The sequence below is a fragment of the Schistocerca gregaria genome, chromosome X (assembly GCF_023897955.1).
Source record: "Schistocerca gregaria isolate iqSchGreg1 chromosome X, iqSchGreg1.2, whole genome shotgun sequence".
NCBI lineage: Eukaryota > Metazoa > Arthropoda > Insecta > Orthoptera > Acrididae > Schistocerca > Schistocerca gregaria.
In genome coordinates this window covers 648,967,448-648,987,629 of record NC_064931.1, presented here as the reverse complement: position 1 = coordinate 648,987,629, position 20,182 = coordinate 648,967,448, and the positions used below count along the sequence as shown (strand labels likewise).

General features: G+C 37.9%; 1 protein-coding gene across 1 annotated transcript; it reads left to right on the top strand.

Moving 5' to 3' along the window:
* The first annotated feature begins 8,903 nt into the window (after nt 1–8,903).
* On the top strand, nt 8,904–9,440 carry LOC126298254 (uncharacterized). The gene has a single exon (XM_049989557.1). The coding sequence runs from the start codon at nt 8,904–8,906 to the stop codon at nt 9,438–9,440; it is 537 nt and encodes a 178-aa protein (XP_049845514.1).
* Nucleotides 9,441–20,182: the final 10,742 nt, after the last annotated feature.

Here is a 20,182-nt window from a genome sequence, read left to right as displayed (position 1 = left end):
CCGTTGTTTAATCAGTTTAAAATTAATAATGATTTTTACATATTTTTAAAATAAATATGTACTTTTATATAATGTAACAATTTATAATGATTTTTATAATCCTCAAGCATTTTCATCAATATTAACATTAATTCCTATACCTAATTTACTTTTTCCATACATTACTCCTTTAACTGCTACTTTTTCACCAAATGGAGCATTCTTTCTTTTGCAGCTAATTGAAGTTCTTTATCAGTTTAATGTCTTTTTTCTAAATCCTTATAATACCTATAAGCAATATCATGTTTTCAACAAGCTTCGCTTAATGGATTTGTACCTGTATCAGCGTTACCTTATTTTTATTCTAATTTTGTACCTGGACCGCAATAATTATGACCAGGTAAATGGTAGTTTGTTAAATAATGTGTTTACTCGTTCTTTTCCATATTTATCACTTTTCCAAAATGTATGTGGAACATTATTTAATAATCTAATTAAATATGGATTTCCTTTTGGATTATCAATTATAAAATCATTAAATTTATTTGTTAACTATTGTGCAATATTAAGTTTTTCATTATGATATTTATTATTTCCAGCTACTTCTTCACCATGAATTACTGGTAATTAATCAAATAATTGTCTTATGTAATATAACCAAACCTGTTCAACTGATTTATCTGTAAATTTTTAATTGAACCATATCTAAAGAATATATACTTTGTTTTCTTAAATTTGGAAAATAAACATCAACAGTTTCTTTTATTAAGTTGTTGTTATTGTTGTTGTTGTTGTTGTTGTTGTTGTGGTGGTCTTCAATCCTGAGACTGGTTTGATGCAGCTATCCATGTTGCCCTATCCTGTGGAAGCTTCTTCATCTCACAGTACTTATTCCAACCTACATCCTTCTGAATCTGCTTAATGTATACATCACTAAGGTCTCCCTCTACGATCTTTACACTCCACTCTGTCGTCCAATGCTAAATTTGTGATCCCCTGATGCCTTAGAACATGTCCTACCAACCGGTGCTCCTTCTTGTCCAAGCTATTTATCGTCCACGTTTCACTTCCATACATGGCTACACTCCATACAAATACTTTCAGAAAAGACATTTAAATCTAAACTTGATGTTAACAAATTTCTCTTCTTCAGAAACGCTTTCGTTGCCATTGCCAGTCAACATTTTACATCTTCTCTACTTATATACAGATATCTTCTCTACTAAGAAACATATTAAAGCAGATGAAGTTTTAAACAGCATTATTATTGAAAGTGATGTAAAATTAAATATGCATATACAAGATAGTATTGGAAATTTTCTTGGTTTTAATAATGAAGTTGTTTTACCTAATGAAATATTTATAGCTAAAGATGTTTCTGAAATAATTCCTTTTGAATTACTGAATATAAATTTTACACTTGCTGATGGTATGTATGTAAAGCATGTTCATTTTCATAAAGAAACTAATATTATTGCTTCATTTAAACTTAATGCAGAATTTGGTGGACCAATAATTTACGAACCCAAATATCTTGTAAATGTTCCAATTTTTAATACAAATCAAGATTTAGAAGTTGCTATAACTGATGAAAATGATAATTTAATCGACTTCAATGGTGCTACTGTAATAGTTATTTTAAAAGCATCTTAATGAATTTTTCCCTTAATAAATAATTAATTGCTAAAATCATCATAAATATATAATTGCTAAATCAATAAGCCATGGCTAAAGCAATCTTTGATTGCGTCATGAGTAACATTGAAAATTATCAGTTTCGTTCATTTACTGTTAATGAAAGAAACTAAAAATAAATAAAAAGTTCCAAACAAAGATACATAAATTGAAATAAATGTTGGTGATTGTTGGCTACATCCAAATCATGCACAATTATATATGAATTTTAGTATTATTGGAAATGATGGTACAGATTATTCACCTTATGATGGAAAATCAAATAAAAAATTAATTGATATTTTTGTAGCTAAATTGTTTGACTTTATAACAATAAAAAAGTAAATAATATATTATCTAGCATTGAACATCCTTTTATTTCATCAGCAGTTTTATTATATTTAACTTCATCTGTTACTGATAAAATAAGTTTAGAAAGACGTATTCTTAATAAAGGAAAAGTAAATAGGAAAAGAAACGAAGTACTTTATCCATTACCATTACTTGGTGGATTTTTTAAAGATTATAAAGAGATTATGTTTGAAGAAGACTTAACTGTAGTTTTAACACTTAATTCACCTTCTGGAGATGCAATTTTACGTTTGTTTGATAAAATGATGCTGGTTTTGAACCAAAAGATACTCTTCCTATTAAGATAATATTATTATAAAATCTATGGAAATTCGTGTTCCTGTTGTTAAATATGAAGCAAATTTTGAACTTGAACAACGTGAAAATAATTCCTATTTCCTTTTATGAACTTCACTCTGAAGAAGTTGCTCATTTATCTAATAACAACAGTTTCGAACGAGATATAACAAATTATTATAATTCTATAGAATTTGATATGCCATATTTGTTATTGTTGTAGTTTCTTACAATTCTGAAAAATAATCAGTTAACTGATTCATCTGTATTTGATCAACTTAAACTATAGAATATTTGTTTAAAAATGGTAGAAATGAAGTTTTTCCTCATGAAATGTGGAATATTAGTCCACTAAATAATTTTCTAAAAGCATATAATGAATTTTTAGATTTTGAACCAATTACTTTACTAAAATCAGATACTGATAAAAGTCCATTAAGTTTTATAAATAATTAATCCAATTTATGTAATTAATATGAGACATAGAAGGAATGTTGTAACTACACAAAAAACAACTCTGAAACGTTATACAACTTTTAATGATAAAATTCCGAATGATACACTTCTTTATGTAATTATGTAAAAAGAATCTTCCATATGGTTCACAACACAGATTACTTACTGAAAAGTTTTAATTATTAACATTCTCTTCTGTATAACTGAATGAAAAACGTAAAAAAATTATGAAAATGTTAGCTTCATGTTTATATACATTTCTAAAACATTTTAAGAAAGAAAAATAAAACTGAAAATTTTAAAATAATGTACTTCGTTAACTAATATATTTTAATTAATTTACTTTTCTTCACATACATAAGATAAGTACTTTACTGTACTGTCAACAACAAAGTTTCAACTACTTCTTCAAATCAATTAAATTTTATTAATGTAGTACAATTGTATTAAAGAGATCTTTCAAAAAACATTCACAAACAACAAATCATAATAATCTTATGGCTGCTAAAGACGAAAGTAAATAATTTTATATGTTTAATTTATTGTACATCATATATGTTATTATATTTATTACATTCACCTATGGGAAATTTATGAAAGATAAGTGATTTCTTATTATAGTTAATATTATTTTATTATATATTACTTTATATCATATTATTATTATATTATAATTATTAGGGAAAGGGAGAGTAGGATGATTTTGTAGGCTCTGAATAATTAGGTCAATTTTTGAAAAATAACAAAATTGTGAGTGTTAATGAGAAATTTTTTTATACAATTGTGCTAGTGAGTCAGAAGCTACAAAATAATCCTACTGTGTTCACTAATCACTGTATCCGCCATGAAGCTCTTTATTAGATCAGGTTTATTTGTGGCTAAGAGGTCAAGTGTGTTTTCACAACCATTTAGAATTCTTGTGGGCTCATGAACTAATTGTTCAAGGAAATTCTCAGAGATAGCATTTAGTACAATTTCGGAAGGTTTTTTCTTTCTACCACCGGCTTTGAATATGTATTTTCGCCAACAAATCAATGTTAGATTCAAGTCTCCACCAATTATAATGGTATGAGTTGGCTACTTATTTGTAATGATATTCGTTTTCTTTGAACCATTCACCTATTATATAATCTGAATTGGGGGGTCGGTAGAAGGAGCCAATTATTATTTTGGCATGGCTTTTCAGTATAAGCTCTACCCACAATAATTTGCAGGAACTATCTATTTCAACTTCACTACAAGATAAACTACTACCAACAGACACAAACCCACCATCAACTAATTTATTTAATCTATCCTTTCTGAACATGATTTGCGCCTCTCTAAAAATGTCGGCAGAATTTATCTCTGGCTTTAGCCAGCATTCTGTTCGTGTAACAATTTCAGTCATACAATGACAAAACTCTGCTCACTAACTGTTATAAGTTTGTGTGACAGTGTAAGTTGCATGCTATATCGAAGTCAGTTTAGCATCCAGCAGCATGTTGACAAAACGTAAAATCATTGAGAAGCAGAAGGTCACTCGACAGCAGTTATGACTGGTATGACTTGGTCATCTGGAACAAGATCAGTGTCTCAGAGAATCTTATATGGAAATTGAAGGGGGATCACTGTTATCGGCTGCAGCGAGACATTTTACCGGAATCAGCGGTGACGAACGAAAATGCGTACTGAACCAGGATTCAAACCTGGAATCTCCTGCTTGGTAAGCAGTTCTGGGAGACAGCGTTATCGCCACTGCACAGGCTATCTCGGTACCCCTCACAGGCGATCCACAGTCCCACTGAGCGCCACCTACCTGCAATCCATTATATACCTGTTCGCTACTTTGAGATTCCCACAGGAGGTCGGACGTATTTGTGCATTCGCACCATGGAGGTAAGACTAAAGGGAGATGGCGCTACGTATCCGAGCCGTACTACCTTTTGAAGCCCTGGGCTGTGGCTCACCCCATGACACTCTGACCCAAACATTGCCAGTGTACCATAGCTATGTGTGTTTACCATATACGTCATCAAATTGGTTGTTTCAAAGTTTTTGTTTAAAATAAAATCTCTTAAAGACGAAATCTCACATTTCTTGTGATTAAAAATAGCTTTTATTGTAATATTACGAATAGCTAGTATATGCCAGTCGTTGAGGTAAACGATACAATTTTTTAAATTTATTAATGAACATGCATCACAAGCTTGGGTTCTTTCTTTAGTTATTCTTACGATTGTCTGATACAACAATCCGATTGGAAGAAACAGTTGCAGTTTTATGAGAAGTGACAATGTCTTTTCCGATTTTCGTGACATACAAACCAATACTTTTGTGTTGTTTGACTTCAGAATAATGTATTGTAGCAGCTACTTACTAATGAGTTATACATTGATTGCTGTTCTGACCACCACATATATCTGAAGAGGTAACCAAATGATCTGTGTTTGTTGTTAATTATTTAAATAATGAGGAAGCAGATAAGTAAGTCTGATAAAATAACTCAATGTTAGTTAGTGTTTAGCCAACAACTTGTCACATTGTGCACAACTTCATTCTATTGTCAAATGGAGTAGAACTGTGGAGAATCCCATACATAAATTAGGAGTTTGTTATCCAAAAAAAGATACTTTCAGTTTGGATAACATTGACCCTGAGGAAGAAAACAAAACACTTTGCCATACAATTCATATACACATCAACAAATGCTGACGTTTCTTTTCTTAAGTAGTATGCAGCAGTTCTAGTGTGAGGCTAGTGCATTTTTTGTAACTAACAAATAAATTGCGACAGCAGCACCTGCTACATGACATGTCTGTTAGCCAAGGCTGTATAACAGTGTTCCAATTTCCATCTGTTATGGGAGTCATTTTAACATTAGTAAGGTGCTCTATTTATTGTTTACTTACGTTAGGTTCCAATTTCTTATTTTCATATCAATGAGATTTCTTAACAGGGCAACAGTGTCCCATGTTTTTAGGTAACTTAGGTATAAACCATTTTACATTGAGCTTAGTTTGCATCGTTCCGTATTTTATAATTTTCAGTCTTTTAAATCCAATCCTGTTTGTAAAGCTGACAGGTATTTCATGTGGTACAAAATGAAATGATGAAGGAATTAAGACAGACCAAAACCTTGCATCAGAGTTTGAGATGAGTGGAATGTCTCAAGAAGTTTCATTACTTGTGAATGACAAAGTTTTGTTAACTTTGAAACTAGGTTTTGCTTTTGAAGTCATTCTCCTAATAAAAGTGTGGGTTATATAGTCCTTACTCATTCATGAAAAGTATGGTAACTGGAAATGGTTCAAATGGTTCAAATGGCTCTGAACACTATGGGACTTAACTACCCTGGTCATCAGTCCCCTAGAACTTAGAACTACTTAAACCTAACTAACTTAAGGACATCACACACATCCATGCCCGAGGCAGGATTCGAACCTGCGACCGTAGCACTTGCGCGGTTCCGGACTGCGCGCCTAGAACCGCTAGACCAACGCGGCCGGCAACTGGAAATGAAGTAATACATAAACATTAGGTATTATATTCAGAATTTTATTCCAGAAAAAACCTTTTCTTGATTTGTTGCTATCGACTTTATGATGACTGGCTTGTTATTGGTATACATTAAATTTTTTACAATGACTGTTTTGAGTTAACTGCCTGTTTTGCCGGAATTTAAAAATAACATAGTTTTATGTAAAAAAATATTATTACATAAAAGTACACATCAAGACTTAAATGAACTGAAAAATGTGTGTCCATTATGAATCAGGCTTCACCAAACAATAGAACTGAACCCATTACAGATCGAATTATGCAATTAAACCATTTGTGACCAACACTGTCTTGAACCTCGGAGTTTTTAAATCCTAACGCCTCATGAATTTGGAGGAAAGAGTTTTGACGGCTATGGCAACTCAAAAACAATGTTCAACAGTGAATGTCTTCTCGGGTAGGATCATTCTATGAAGAGGGGACAGAAAAATTGGTTTTCCATTACGACAAATATTTGAAAAACAGTGGCAACTGTTTTGAAAAATGTCTTTATGATTTTTTTTTCCAAAAAGTACTTACTTTCCAGACATGCCTCGTAGATAAAACGTATAGAGTCAGCAGGGAAGAACCTTATACAGTAAGCACACAATCTATGCATTTTACCAAGCAAACAATACAGTTTAGTGGGAGAGAGGAATTTGAAAGAACATTCGGTTCACTGAATGTAATATTCTTAAGAGCCCCCGAACCCTTGAATTATTTACTAGAAAACAGCAAAACGTATGGGGAACTATAATATGTAATGCAGAGAATAAAAGCAAAGCTGAGATACCTTGGTGCCGGCCGCGGTGGTCTCGCGGTTCTAGGCGCGCAGTCCGGACCCGTGCGACTGCTATGGTCGCAGGTTCGAATTCTGCCTAGGGGATGGATGTGTGTGATGTCCTTAGGTTAGTTAGGTTTAAGTAGTTCTAAGTTCTAGGGGACTAATGACAACAGCAGTTGAGTCCAATAGTGCTCAGAGCCATTTGAACCATTTGATACCTTGGTGTCCTATGAAAGTAGGTTCGTTTAGCGGGAGTCGGGGCGTCGGGTCTGTGGTCAGGTCAAATAGACGCAGACTATTTGACCTCCTGACCACAGACCTGACCCACCACCAAACCCCACACAGACCTGACACCAAGGTATCTCAGCCCCAGACCACATCCTACACAGCCTCGACTTACACAGTTTACTCCAACCACCCCAAATCAGAGACTCCATTACCAGTGACCACCTACCCATCCTCTTTTCCAAATCTGCCAACCTCCCCCCTCCACCCCATCTCCACAGAAGGACAACAAGCCAGTACAATAGAGCAGACTGGGAAAAATATCAGGACACTATTAACCAGGAGCTATCTATTACTATAACATTCACTGACGAAGAAGACTTACATCTGATCACCAACAAACTCGAAACGGCTATCACCAAAGCGGTTCAGGAAGCAATCCCCACCAAATTAGTAGAAAACTGGAAACCCACCTTCCCAGAAGCAGTACTAGAACTAATAAGACAGAAGAAACGACTACAGTGCAGATGAGACGAGACGACAATCCAGACCTAAAAAGACAATGGAACAGAATAAACGCCCAAATCAAAAGACTAATATCTCAACACAGACAACGACAATGGGATGACACATGCAGTAGACTGGACTACAGGAATGGGGGCAAGTTCTGGAGTAGCTTCAAAACATTCACAGGGCAACGGCAGACGCACACTACCACCCTGACAGTAAACAACAATGAACCTTCAACAGACCCCCTCGAGCAAGCAATAGCCTTTAAAGAAACACTGCAAGACGTATACTCATTCCCGAACGACAACAGATTTGATGACATATTCAGACGACATGTAGACATGCAACTAGGAACCCTGATAAACGCCCCAACAACTGAAACCGATGAACAGCAGGCCCTCACCAAAGACATCACAGACGCAGAAATAGAGAACGCAATCTTCTCAGGACGCAACTCCGCCCCCAGCCAGAATGAAATTAGACGTATTCACCTACAAAAAGCCCCCCTCCTCGTCATAGCCCCCATCCTATCCCTTATCTTTAATTATTGCCTACACAATGAGACAATACCAACTAACTGGAAGACCAGCAAGACTATCATGATACCTAAACCCGACAAACCCAGGACAGACCCAAAATCATACTGACCGATATCGCTACTGAACGTGATAGGGAAAACATACGAATGAATAATAACGGACCGCATAAGGACTTACGTCGAGACAAAAAACCTATTCCCCTCACACAAGCAGGATTCAGACACAACCACTCGACTAATGACCCTCTCCTTAAACTGACAGACAGCATCACGAAAGGGTTCAACCAGGGACACTGTACACTCGCAGTGTTCCTCGACATAGAACGCGCCTTTGACAAAATATGGCACCAGGGCCTGGTGTTCAAACTAATCAGCATCGGCATCCCATCCAATGTAGTCAGGATAATACAAACATATATCACCAACCGGACCTGTAGGGTGCACATCACCAATCAGGTGTCAGAAGCCTTTACCCCACAAGCTGGCGTCCCCCAAGGTGGCATCTTGTCCCCACTACTGTACACACTTTACACTGCTGACATACCCACTGTAACGACACCACACAAAGAAATGGGACTATATGCAGACGACACGGCTTACTGGTGTATAGAACTACGCACAACGACACTGCAACGAAAAACGACCACATACCTCCACCGCCTAGAAACCTGGATGGCAAAATGGAGGATACGACCAAACCCAACCAAGACACAGACAGTCCTCTTCAGACACTTATCAAAAAAGAAACAACAGAACGAACATGACATCCGACTAACCCTCTGGATTAGCCCCCTACAACTAAACGACACAGCTAGATACCTCGGAGTACACCTAGACAAACATCTCAACTGGAAAACACACCTAGCGTACCTCCTTAACAAAACCCGACTCAGACAAAACCTAATACGACAAGTGCAAGGACGCTTCCATGGCTGCAATACTCAAATAGCAATAAATACCTACAAAACTTTCATTCGTCCAGTTCTAGAGTATGCTGCAGCCCCCCTGGGAGGCATACATGCACCGATTACAAAAAGTCTGTTCAGCACAGAACGCAGACTAATACGAAGTATCGCAAGGCTACCGTTTCTAACACCAAGCAATTAAGTATATGAGACAGCCAGAATAGAGCCACTACAAACAAGGTTGGCCAAAATGAGACCCAGATACGGAAACCACATCCTAAACAAAAGACCGGACATGGAGGACCTAATCACAGTCAACCACAGAACCAAAAGGAAACCCAAATTCAAGTACACAACACCCTCCCACACAATCGCCCACAACACAGCGAAGATGTACCCCGATCTCGCCCCAATCCTATCACCACTAACAACAAACACCACCATCCCCCCACACTTAGACGAAAGGACCCAAGAATAAAATACTAACACCACCAAGTACACAAAAACATGGCCCACAAAGAACCACCAAAATACACCTAACACGACTCCCTCTACTCCCACTCCCCCGCCAACCCAACTCCCTCTACTCCCCCTCCCTCGCTCTGTACACCAAATAAGAAATGTAAAACAAATGCATATGTATAGTAGAATAAGTACTTAGACATTCTACAAGATATCTGTAATTATAAACTATTAACGACAAGAACAAATGCATTGTAAAACAAACCTAAAAAATCGAAACTGTAATGTAATATTAACAGAAATTGTTTAAAATATCACTGAAACTGCTAAAATATCAATGAAATTACCAAAATATCATTGTAATTGTTAAATTATCACAAAAACTGCTAAAATAACATTGTAAATGTTAAAATCCCACTGTAAATGTTAAAATATCTAAAAACCTTTGTAATTGTTTAAAATATCTAAAGATCTTTGTGACTGTTAATGACCAAAAGGAAACTTGCACTATGTAGCAAGACAAATGTAAAAATAGTTTAAAAATAAATTGTATAAATCCATGGCTGCAAAGGGCAAATAGCAAGCCCTAAAACAGCCCGCTCTGTCCCCACAGGGCAGAGAATGAAAAGTGCAAAAAAAAAGCCGTCTGGAATGCTATGAAAAAGGAAACAGGGAGAGGCAAACAAATGCAGAATAACATACTGCTAAGGGAGGAGAATAAAGTAATAAATGATACACAACGCTTAGCAAACTATGTAAACGAGCATTTTTCAAGTATTGCAGAGAAGTTACAGCAAAAATTCCCGAAAACAAACATAACACCTGTAAATAATGTTGCACTAAATACAATGACATTACTTCCAACCACAGAGAATGAAATCAATAAAACTGTTCAAAAACTAAAAAATACAAAGTCAGTAGGCACACATGAGGCATCAGTGTGTATACTGAAACAAAGTATGGGGATTATACAAGGTCCCTTAATAAATATAATAAATGAATCCTTCTGATGAGGGACATTTCCAGAGCAGTTACAACAGGCAAGAGTTGTACCTTTGCTTAAGAAACATAATGCAGACGACATAGAAAATTACTGGCCCATTTCCCTGCTGTCAGCATTCTAAAAACCATAGAAGCAACTATGAAAGACAGATTAATGAATTACCTGAATAAATACAATCTTTTAAGCGAATCACAGTTTGGTTTCCGAAGTAGCATAAAATACGGAGTCAGTCATAGTAGAATTCACAATAGCTGTTCTTGATGCTCTTGATGAAGATGAGTATGTCACAGGAATATTTTTGGGACTTTCTAAGGAGTTTGTTACAGTCGACTAGAAGATTCTGTTAAATATGTTAGAACCATTAGGAATAAGAGTGGTAGCTAATGACTGATTTCGATCATATCTAACAGATAGGTTACAAAAAAGTAGAGATAACACATACTTCAAATAGATCTAAACTTTTAGTAAAACACTTATCATACATCTTGCACACCAGATGGTAGAATTTTTTCAGGACTGGCTCTCCCAAGGCTGTCAGTAGTTCTAATGGAATGTTGTCTACTCCAGGGGTCTTGTTTCGACTCAGGTCTTTCAGTGCTCTTTCAAACTTTTCACATAGTATCCTATCTTCCATTTAGTCTTCATCTACATACTCTTAAATTTCCGTAATATTGTCCTCAAGTACATCGCCCTTGTATAGATCCTCTATATACTCCTTCCACATTTCTGCGTTCCCTTCTTTGCTTAGAACTGGATTTCTATCTGAGATCTTGATATTCGTACAAGTGGTTCTCCTTTCTACGAAGGTCTCTTTAATTTTCCTGTAGGCAGTATCTATCTTACCCCTAGTGAGATAAGCCTCTACATCCTTAAATTTGTCCTCTTGCCATCCTTACTTAGCTATTTTGTACTTCCTGTCGATCTCATTTTTGAGACGTTTGTATTCCTTTCTGCCTGCTTCATTTACTAAATTTTTATATTTTCATTTTATATATATATATATATATATATATATATATATATATATATATATATATATATATATATATATATATATATATATCAGTTCGTGACATCCAGTCTTACAAATTTACTGTCTCTGATGGACACACGTCCAGATCATAAGCTCTCAAAACTCAGCCATCTCTCTCCCCACATCTACCACTGCTGGCGGCTCACCTCCAACTGCGCAACGCTACGCGCTGTTCACATGCAACTGCCCAACACTACAACAGCGAATATTACAACAACGCTAACCAGCCACAGACTGCACACAGCACAGCCAGTGATTTTCACACAGAGCGCTAGGTGGCGTTTACCAATAGAAAAACGTAAACAGCCTACTTACAATGTTTATGTTCTCTCTTCCTAGTACTTTCTTGGTATGGAATCCAAACACCACAACAGTTCTACAGAATTGATAGCACAAGTGCTTTACATAAAATGTTTCAAACTCCTTCCGTCTGGAGCTCCGTCATGCAAAAACCGTACGTTTCTTCTTCTTCTTAATTGTCTGGTATATCCCCACAAGACTCTCAAATGAATCAGGTCCATATCTGCTACAATAGTACTAATCCTCTCAGCATGCATGCACCTAGAGGGACCGTGTATGATGCATCACCCATGGTGAAATCTGGAGACTCAAGTTGTAGCTCGTTTCGAAACAGAGGGCAGAGTACTGCTATGGTAATGATTCGTTTATAGGGATAGTAATCATCAAAGATGTTGGTGAGACCTTTCAATCCCCGACATTATCCCACAAACGCGAGAATACTTTGCGACTCCCATCCTCAGAGAGGGAGATAGAAAATCGTAATGAAATCTTACCGAATTTATAAAGTGTTTCGGCTATGGAACGTAGTTTTCACACCTCCTCTCTGTTGATGGCTATTTCCTACACTAAGAAACAGTATATGTGTCATGTGATGTAGGCTGTGTGACAGGGTTTGCGATGTGTCCACATGTATAGAGCCCTTGCACAGTAATGAAGAGTGGTGGTTTAGGAATAATAAAGAAATTGAGAACCATGCTGCAATGTCATTGGCTAATAGCGTCACGAGGTAGACTCGATTAGACGTTATGTTGACGTGGCAAGTCGTCGAGAGTGGTGATTTGTAACTCGAGTAATTGGCTAAAATGCGTTGAAGTTATGAGAAACCAGTTAAAATCACGAAAATTGATGGAAATATGAGAAAAATATAGAGGGATGAGGGTACGTACATGCTAGCACAGATGTATCAAAATCATTCCATTCCTCTGCTGGTGGGATTGACAACTGATGGTGGATATTATCTGTACTCTATCGGTTTAAGTCCCGCAAAATATCTCTTTGCTCCATAGTGATTATGCATTGTAGGCCATAAGAATGAAAGATGCAGTGCAAACTTTTGGTCTCTACCGTGGCACCTGCAACCCTGTCACTGTAGAAGATGGGATTAAATGTAGAGGTCATCACCTTGAGACAGCTGTTTGGAAACACTCCACAATGCCACAGACTTTTACAGTTTCTATTTGCTGCGACTTCTTCCACATTTTCGTCAATAAGAAACACCATCTCTATCCTTTATTTCAAAAATCCTGTGTGTTGTGGGAGCAGCTTAGTTTACTTCATGCATTTTGCAGCTTTCTATGACAGTCATTGGACTGAAACGTGTTGATGTCAGTTTAGTACCTGACACAGACCTCAAAGTCATGGCAGAAAAACAAATGTACATAGCTGAATTCATACACTACTTCGATGTGTTCTAGCAGAAAACAACATATCAAACTGCTTATGAAACAACAACCAAAGAACCAAGTATTGTGACTGATGGTCTGTGGGATATGGTATTCCTCCAGTAGAGGTATCAAAACTTTACACAGCTCCATAAATGCGACCATAAAAGTAGGGAGAATATAAAATGTAGACTGGCAATGGCAAGAAAAGCGTTTCTGAAAAAGAGAAATTTGTTATTATCAAGTACAGATTTAAGTGCCAGGAGGTCCTTTGTGAAAGTATTTGCATGGGGTGCAGCCATGTCTGGAAGTGAAAAATTGATGATACATTGTTCAGAAACTCTTAAAATGTGGTACTACAGAGGAATGCTGAAGATTGGATGCGTAGATCATGAAACTGGTGGAGAGGTACAGAATAGAATTGAGGATATGAGAAATTTATGGTACAAAAAGACTAAAAGAAGGTATCAGCTGGTAGGACACAGCGCGAACCAGTTACGAAGCGCCCAGCAGGAAACAGAAGTGGAGACCAAGGACACAGCCAGGATACACAGCACCAGACACTATGGATGATGACTGTGACCCCAGAGAGCGGCCGTGCTGGGCGCGGGCGGCAGTTGGAACACCAGCGACCACAAACGACGATGGGAACCGCGTCTGGCCGGCACAGACCACGCAGGGAACACCCGATGCGCCGCGGACCGGGTAGGGAAAGCCCAGCACCTTACAGGCATACATACTGGACTCTATCCGCCACCAGCAGTTGCGCTCGAGCAGCGTACACGCGCGCATCACTGGTGAAGGGCGACACCTGTGTTTGGCCAGAAGAAGAGCTGTGAAGCTGCGCTTGAACTGTGGTGTCGTGCGTCGTTATTACGACACAGCAAAATTATCATGTCCTCGCATCACAGAATGGGCAGAAACGGACAGAAGAAGAAGGCAGACGCAGAGAAGACGCCTTCGCCACCGCAACCCAGCAGGAATGCAGAACGGAAGCACGATGAACATCATGTACCTGTCCCCCCTCTATACATTCAGTGCAGCAGAGGGTCGTGGACAGAGATATATGATGTCATAGCCAGCTGCTGCAGGGAAGAAGTAGGCGTACAGTCCCTTGACTCAAGACGCCATCGTCCAGCTACAGGCAGCGAGCGTGGCCGACCACTGTGGCTAAAAAGTGCCGCAGCCCAACACGGTGCGTAAAGTGCGCCGGCGCGCACGACACCCACGCCTGTGACAGAAGACGAGAAGAGGCGCCAACTCGTGCTCGCTGCAACGGGATACACGGGGCAAACTGGCGTGAATGCCCATCTTTCTCTAGCGATGGCTGCACTGGTGACAAGGCGCAAACCGAGAAGAGACGTCGACGGCGCCGAAAGCGCCGCAGAACGAAGACACAACAGAAAGGAGAGAAGACAGCTCCCACTGACCACGGGCGACCGGAATATCGCACCACTGAGGGTGTCGATGGGGACCGGCCACTGGCGACTGCACAGTAGGCTCTGTAAGTGCGAAAGATGCGCGCCATGCTGGAGGCCGCGGCGGAGGTGGCTATTACGGCCTTCAAAGCCGCCATGGACACAGACGTTATTGTTCTGGTCTTCAGTCCCGAGACTGGTTTGATGCATCTCTCCATGCTACTCTATCCTGTGCACGCATCTTCATCTCCCAGTAGCTACTGCAACATACGTCCTTCTAAATCTGCTTAGTGTATTCATCTCTTGGTCTCCCTCTACGATTTTTACCCTCCACGCTGCCCTCCAATACTAAGTTGGTTATCCCTTGATGCCTCAGAACATGTCCTACCAACCGATCCCTTCTTCTAATCAGGTTGTGACACAAACTCCTCCCCAATCCTATTCAATACCTCCTCATTAGTTATGTGATCTACCCATCTAATCTTCAGCATTCTTCTGTAGCACCACAATTCCGAATCTTCTATTCTCTTCTTGTCCAAACTACTTATCGTCCACGTTCCACTTCCATACATGCCTACACTCCATACAAATATTTTCAGAAACGACTTCCTGACACTTAAATCTATACTTGATGTTAAAAAATTCCTCCTCTTCAGAAACGCTTTCCTTGCCATTGCTAGTCTATTTTATATCCTCTCTACTTCCACCATCATCAGTTATTTTGCTCCCCAAATAGCAAAACTCCTTTACTACTTTAAGCGTCTCATTTCCTAACGTAATTCCCTCAGAATCACCCGACTTAATTCGACTACATTCCATTATCCTCGTTTTGCTTTTGTTGATGTTCATCTTATATCCTCCTTTCAAGACTCTGTCCATTAGCCGAGCGGTCTAAGATGCTGCAGTCATGGACTGTGCAGTTGGTTCCGGGGGAGGTTCGAGTCCTCCCTGATCTTCCCCGAGGTTGGCTGCTACCAAATTTTCCATTCGTCTGTAAAGAATTAGCGTTATGATTTTGCAGCTGTGACTTATTAAACTGATAGTTCGGTAATTTTCACATCTGTAACACCTGCTTTCTTTGGGATTGGAATTATTATATTCTTCTTGAAGTCTGAGGCTATTTCGCCTGTCTCATACATCTTGCTCACCAGATGGTAGAGTTTTGTCAGGGCTGGCTCTCCCAAGGCTGTCAGTAGTTCTAATGGAATGTTGTCTACTCCTGGGGCCTTCAGTGCTCTGTCAAACTCTTCATGCAGTATCGTATCTCCCATTTCATCTTCATCTACATCCTCTTCCATTTCCATAATATTGTCCTCAAGTACATCGCCCTTCTATAGACCCTCTATATAATCATTCCACCTTTCTGCTTTCCCTTCTTTGCTTAGAACTGGGTTTCCATCTGAGCTCTTGCTATTCATACAAGTGGTTCTCTTTTCTCCAAAGGTCTCTTTTAATTTTCCTGTAGGCAGTGTCTATCTTACCCCTAGTCAGATAAGCCTCTACATCCTTACATTTGTCCTCTAGCCATCCCTGCTTAGCCGTTTTGCACTTCCTGTCGATCTCATTTTTGAGACGTTTGTATTCATTTTTGCCTGCTTCATTTACTGCATTTTTATATTTTCTCCTTTCATCAATTAAATTCAATATCTCTTCTGTTACCCAAGGACTTCTACTAGCCGTCGTCTTTTTACCTACTTGATCCTCTGCTGCCTTCACTACTTCATCCCTCAGAGCTACCCATTCTTCTTCTACTGTACTTCTTTCCCCAATCCTGTCAATTGTTCCCTTATGCTCTCCCTGAAACTCTGTACAACCTCTGATTTAGTCAGTTTATCCAGGTCCCATCTCCTTAAATTCCCACCTTTTTGAAGTTTCCTCAGTTTTAATCTACAGTTCATAACCAATAGATTCTGGTCTGAGTCCACATCTGCTTCTGGAAATGTCTTACAATTTAATACCTGGTTCCTAAATCTCTGTCTTACCGTTATATAATATATCTGTAACCTTCCAGTATCTCCAGGCCTCTTCCATGTATAAAACCTTCTTTCATGATTCTTGAACCAAGTGTTAGCTATGTTAAAGTTATTCTCTGTGGAAAATTCTACCAGGCTTCCTCTTCCATTCCTTACCCCCATTCCATATTCACCTACTACGTTTTCTTCTCTTCCTTTTCCTACTATCAAATTTGAGTCACCAATGACTATTAAATTTTCGTCTCCCTTCACTACCTGAATAATTTCTTTTATCCCATCATACATTTCATCAATTTCTTCATTATCTGCAGAGCTAGTTGGCATATTAACTTGTACTACTGTAGTAGGCGTGGGCTTCGTGTCTATCTTGGCCACAATAATGTGTTTACTATGCTGTTTGTTGTAGCTTACCCACACTCCTATTTCTTTATTCATTATTAAACCTACTCCTGCATTACCCCTTGTATTTATAACCCTGCATTCACCTGACCAAAAATCTTGTTCCTCCCACCACCGAACTTCGCTAATTCCCACTATATCTAACTTTAACCTATCCATTTCCATTTTTAAATTTTCTAACCTACCTGCCCAATTAAGGGATCTGACATTTCTACTAGCATTTAGTGATCTGAAAAGTCTTATTTTTAAATTTAAAGCCTCTGTGACACCATTTTCAATGTTTCTGAAGGTATTGTCTAGTACGCAATGTGACATCTCTGTTATTCTAGTGCGGTCCTAAAACAATGGTTTTATGTGGGAGCTATTGAGGATACTCAAGAGCTGTCTTCTCACTTCACTTTTAATTAACAGGCTAATATTAAAATCGCTACAAAATAATAATTTAACTGTATTATCCTAAAATTTGTTTAATGCACCATTATGATGAGAATTTTGCAAAATCTCATCACCACTTACCGAATGTTATTTCTGCCGTAAACGTCAAACTTATTCTCTGGGTAACCTCTATAACCCAGCCCCAAACGCTCAGATTTATACTCAAGTTGTTCCTCACGTAACTGTAAACTTGCATGATAATGACTAGGGTAATTTTGAGCAAGTTTCCGGACTGCTCACCTTGCCACAGGCTTGATCGATTTTCATATACGCAAGCTTATGAACGTACATATGCTCAAACCTCAGTTGTGAGGCGATCATTGCAGGGTACTGCGTCTAGCAATGTGGTTGCAGATCAATTTAAAATAGTCGAGAAAGTTTCTTTGAGGGTCTGAGAGCCATCCTTGCTTCACAAGCATTAATCCATAGACTATCATGATAAGACAAAGTAGAATATTGCGTATCTTATACTTCTAAAAATAATCAAAGCAATTGACCCTGTTTGTACAGACATTTCATTAGTTATAAATTCTCCAAGCACCAACTACAGGAGACAAAAATGGATGGTATTTATTAGTATGGATCAGGAAGAGATGATTTATATGAGTCAACACTTTCGCATTGTCTATGTGTACAGATGAATATTTACTGTTTCATAACCCTTCAATTAGCGAGGATTCATAATATTGCCATTAGTATTTTGTGTCGTTTTATAGTGCCTTTCATAATTGCACCCTGGTTTTAGATCAGTTAGGTTACAAGTGATAGAGGTTAATATGTTTCTCCATTCGCCTTGATGTATTTATACCAACCATATGGACATGTCGTCAACTCATAAAACAAGTCAATGTGAGATTAAATTTTTCGTTTAATTTTTTTAAAATCTTAGTTAAAGTTCTAGATTTGTACTTTAATTTTCAAATAGTGGTCATCAAGGTATGTTTTCTGAAAATTTACAGTGGATTATATCGAGTATTTGAACTAAAATAAACTCCTGAATGTAGTATTCAATGAATCTCTACAAACTGTCCAGAAGTAATGCCACGACAGTATTTCGCAGACAGTATCCACATATGCCACTGAATGTACCTACACAAATACATCATTGTACGACACATAGTTTAAGAGATATGATGTCATAAACACTGAGATGCACAAAAAAGTGCCACATCTTGCATAAAGTTTCAATATCTTTATTTTTTACCTCTACGACACTCGTACCGTCAAGTCAAATAAACGACACTCCTTACATCTGTCAGCACTTTTGACAGCTTTCAGCTGCGAAGTACAAATTGTTGTAAGCGAAAACAGAAACTGTCTACAGAGCTATGAAGAGGTGTTGCCATAGACGCTTACAAAATCGCACTGTAGACACAGAAAGCGCACAAACCAGATGTGTCCAGCATACAGAAACTGACCGAGATCATGTTTCTTAATTTGGATGGTGTACTTATACATTACGAATATTTCTTTAAACGACTGTTTCATAATTTCGAGGGTATTTTCATTAATACATGGAAGTTATGTGACACAGTTCATTTTTTGTTTTTGTTTCTAGTTGGCAAAATGAATATGCAGGTGATGCTGAGTTTGACAGATAGTTATACATAAAAAGGAAGAATATGTTCGAGCAAACCATCTGTCTAAGAGTTTAAGTACACGGCTATTGCAGATAAAACAGACTGTGAAAAAATTAATAACACCAGACATTTTCGCAGCACAGCAGCACACGTCACATTTTACTTTCTCACAGTCAGTTTTAATAGAAAATCTGCAAACTGTTATTTTAAAAAATATTTAGCATATGTCAATACTACATTATATTACAGCAGATCTGAAGTAAATCGATCAATGATTTTCGAAATTTTTGCTAAAAGCACTTCCATTGTATATATTACATATATTTATACAGGGTGGTCCATTGATCGTGACTGGGCCAAATATCTCACGAAATAAGCGTCAAACGAAGAAACTACAAAGAACGAAACTTGTCCAGCTTGAAGGGGGAAACCAGATGGCGCTATGGTTGACCCACTGGATGATGCTGCCATAGGTCAAACAGATATTAACTGCGATTTTTAAAAATAGGAACCCCCATTTTTTATTACATATTCGTGTAGTACGTAAAGAAATACGAATGTTTTAGTTGGACTACTTTTTTCGCTTTGTAATAGATGGCACTGTAATAGTCACAAACATAGAGCTCACAATTTGATACGAACAGTTGGCAACAGGTAGATTTTTTAAATTAAAATACAGAACATAGGTTCGTTTGAAAATATAATTTCGATTGTACCAATGTGATACATGTACCTTTGTGAACCTATCATTTCTGAGAACGCATGCTGTTACACCGTAATTACCTGTAAATACCACATTAATGCAATAAATGCTCAAAATGATGTCTGTCAACTTCAATGCATTTGGCAATACGTGTAACGACATTTCTCTCAACAGCGAGTAGTTCGCCGCCCGTATTTTTCGCACATGCATTGACAATGTGCTGACGCATGTTGTCAGACATCGGTGGATCACGATA

Bases quoted from the DNA above. Each gene is read 5' to 3' on its own strand.
- LOC126298254 (XM_049989557.1), top strand. From the start codon at position 8,904: ATGGGACTATATGCAGACGACACGGCTTACTGGTGTATAGAACTACGC.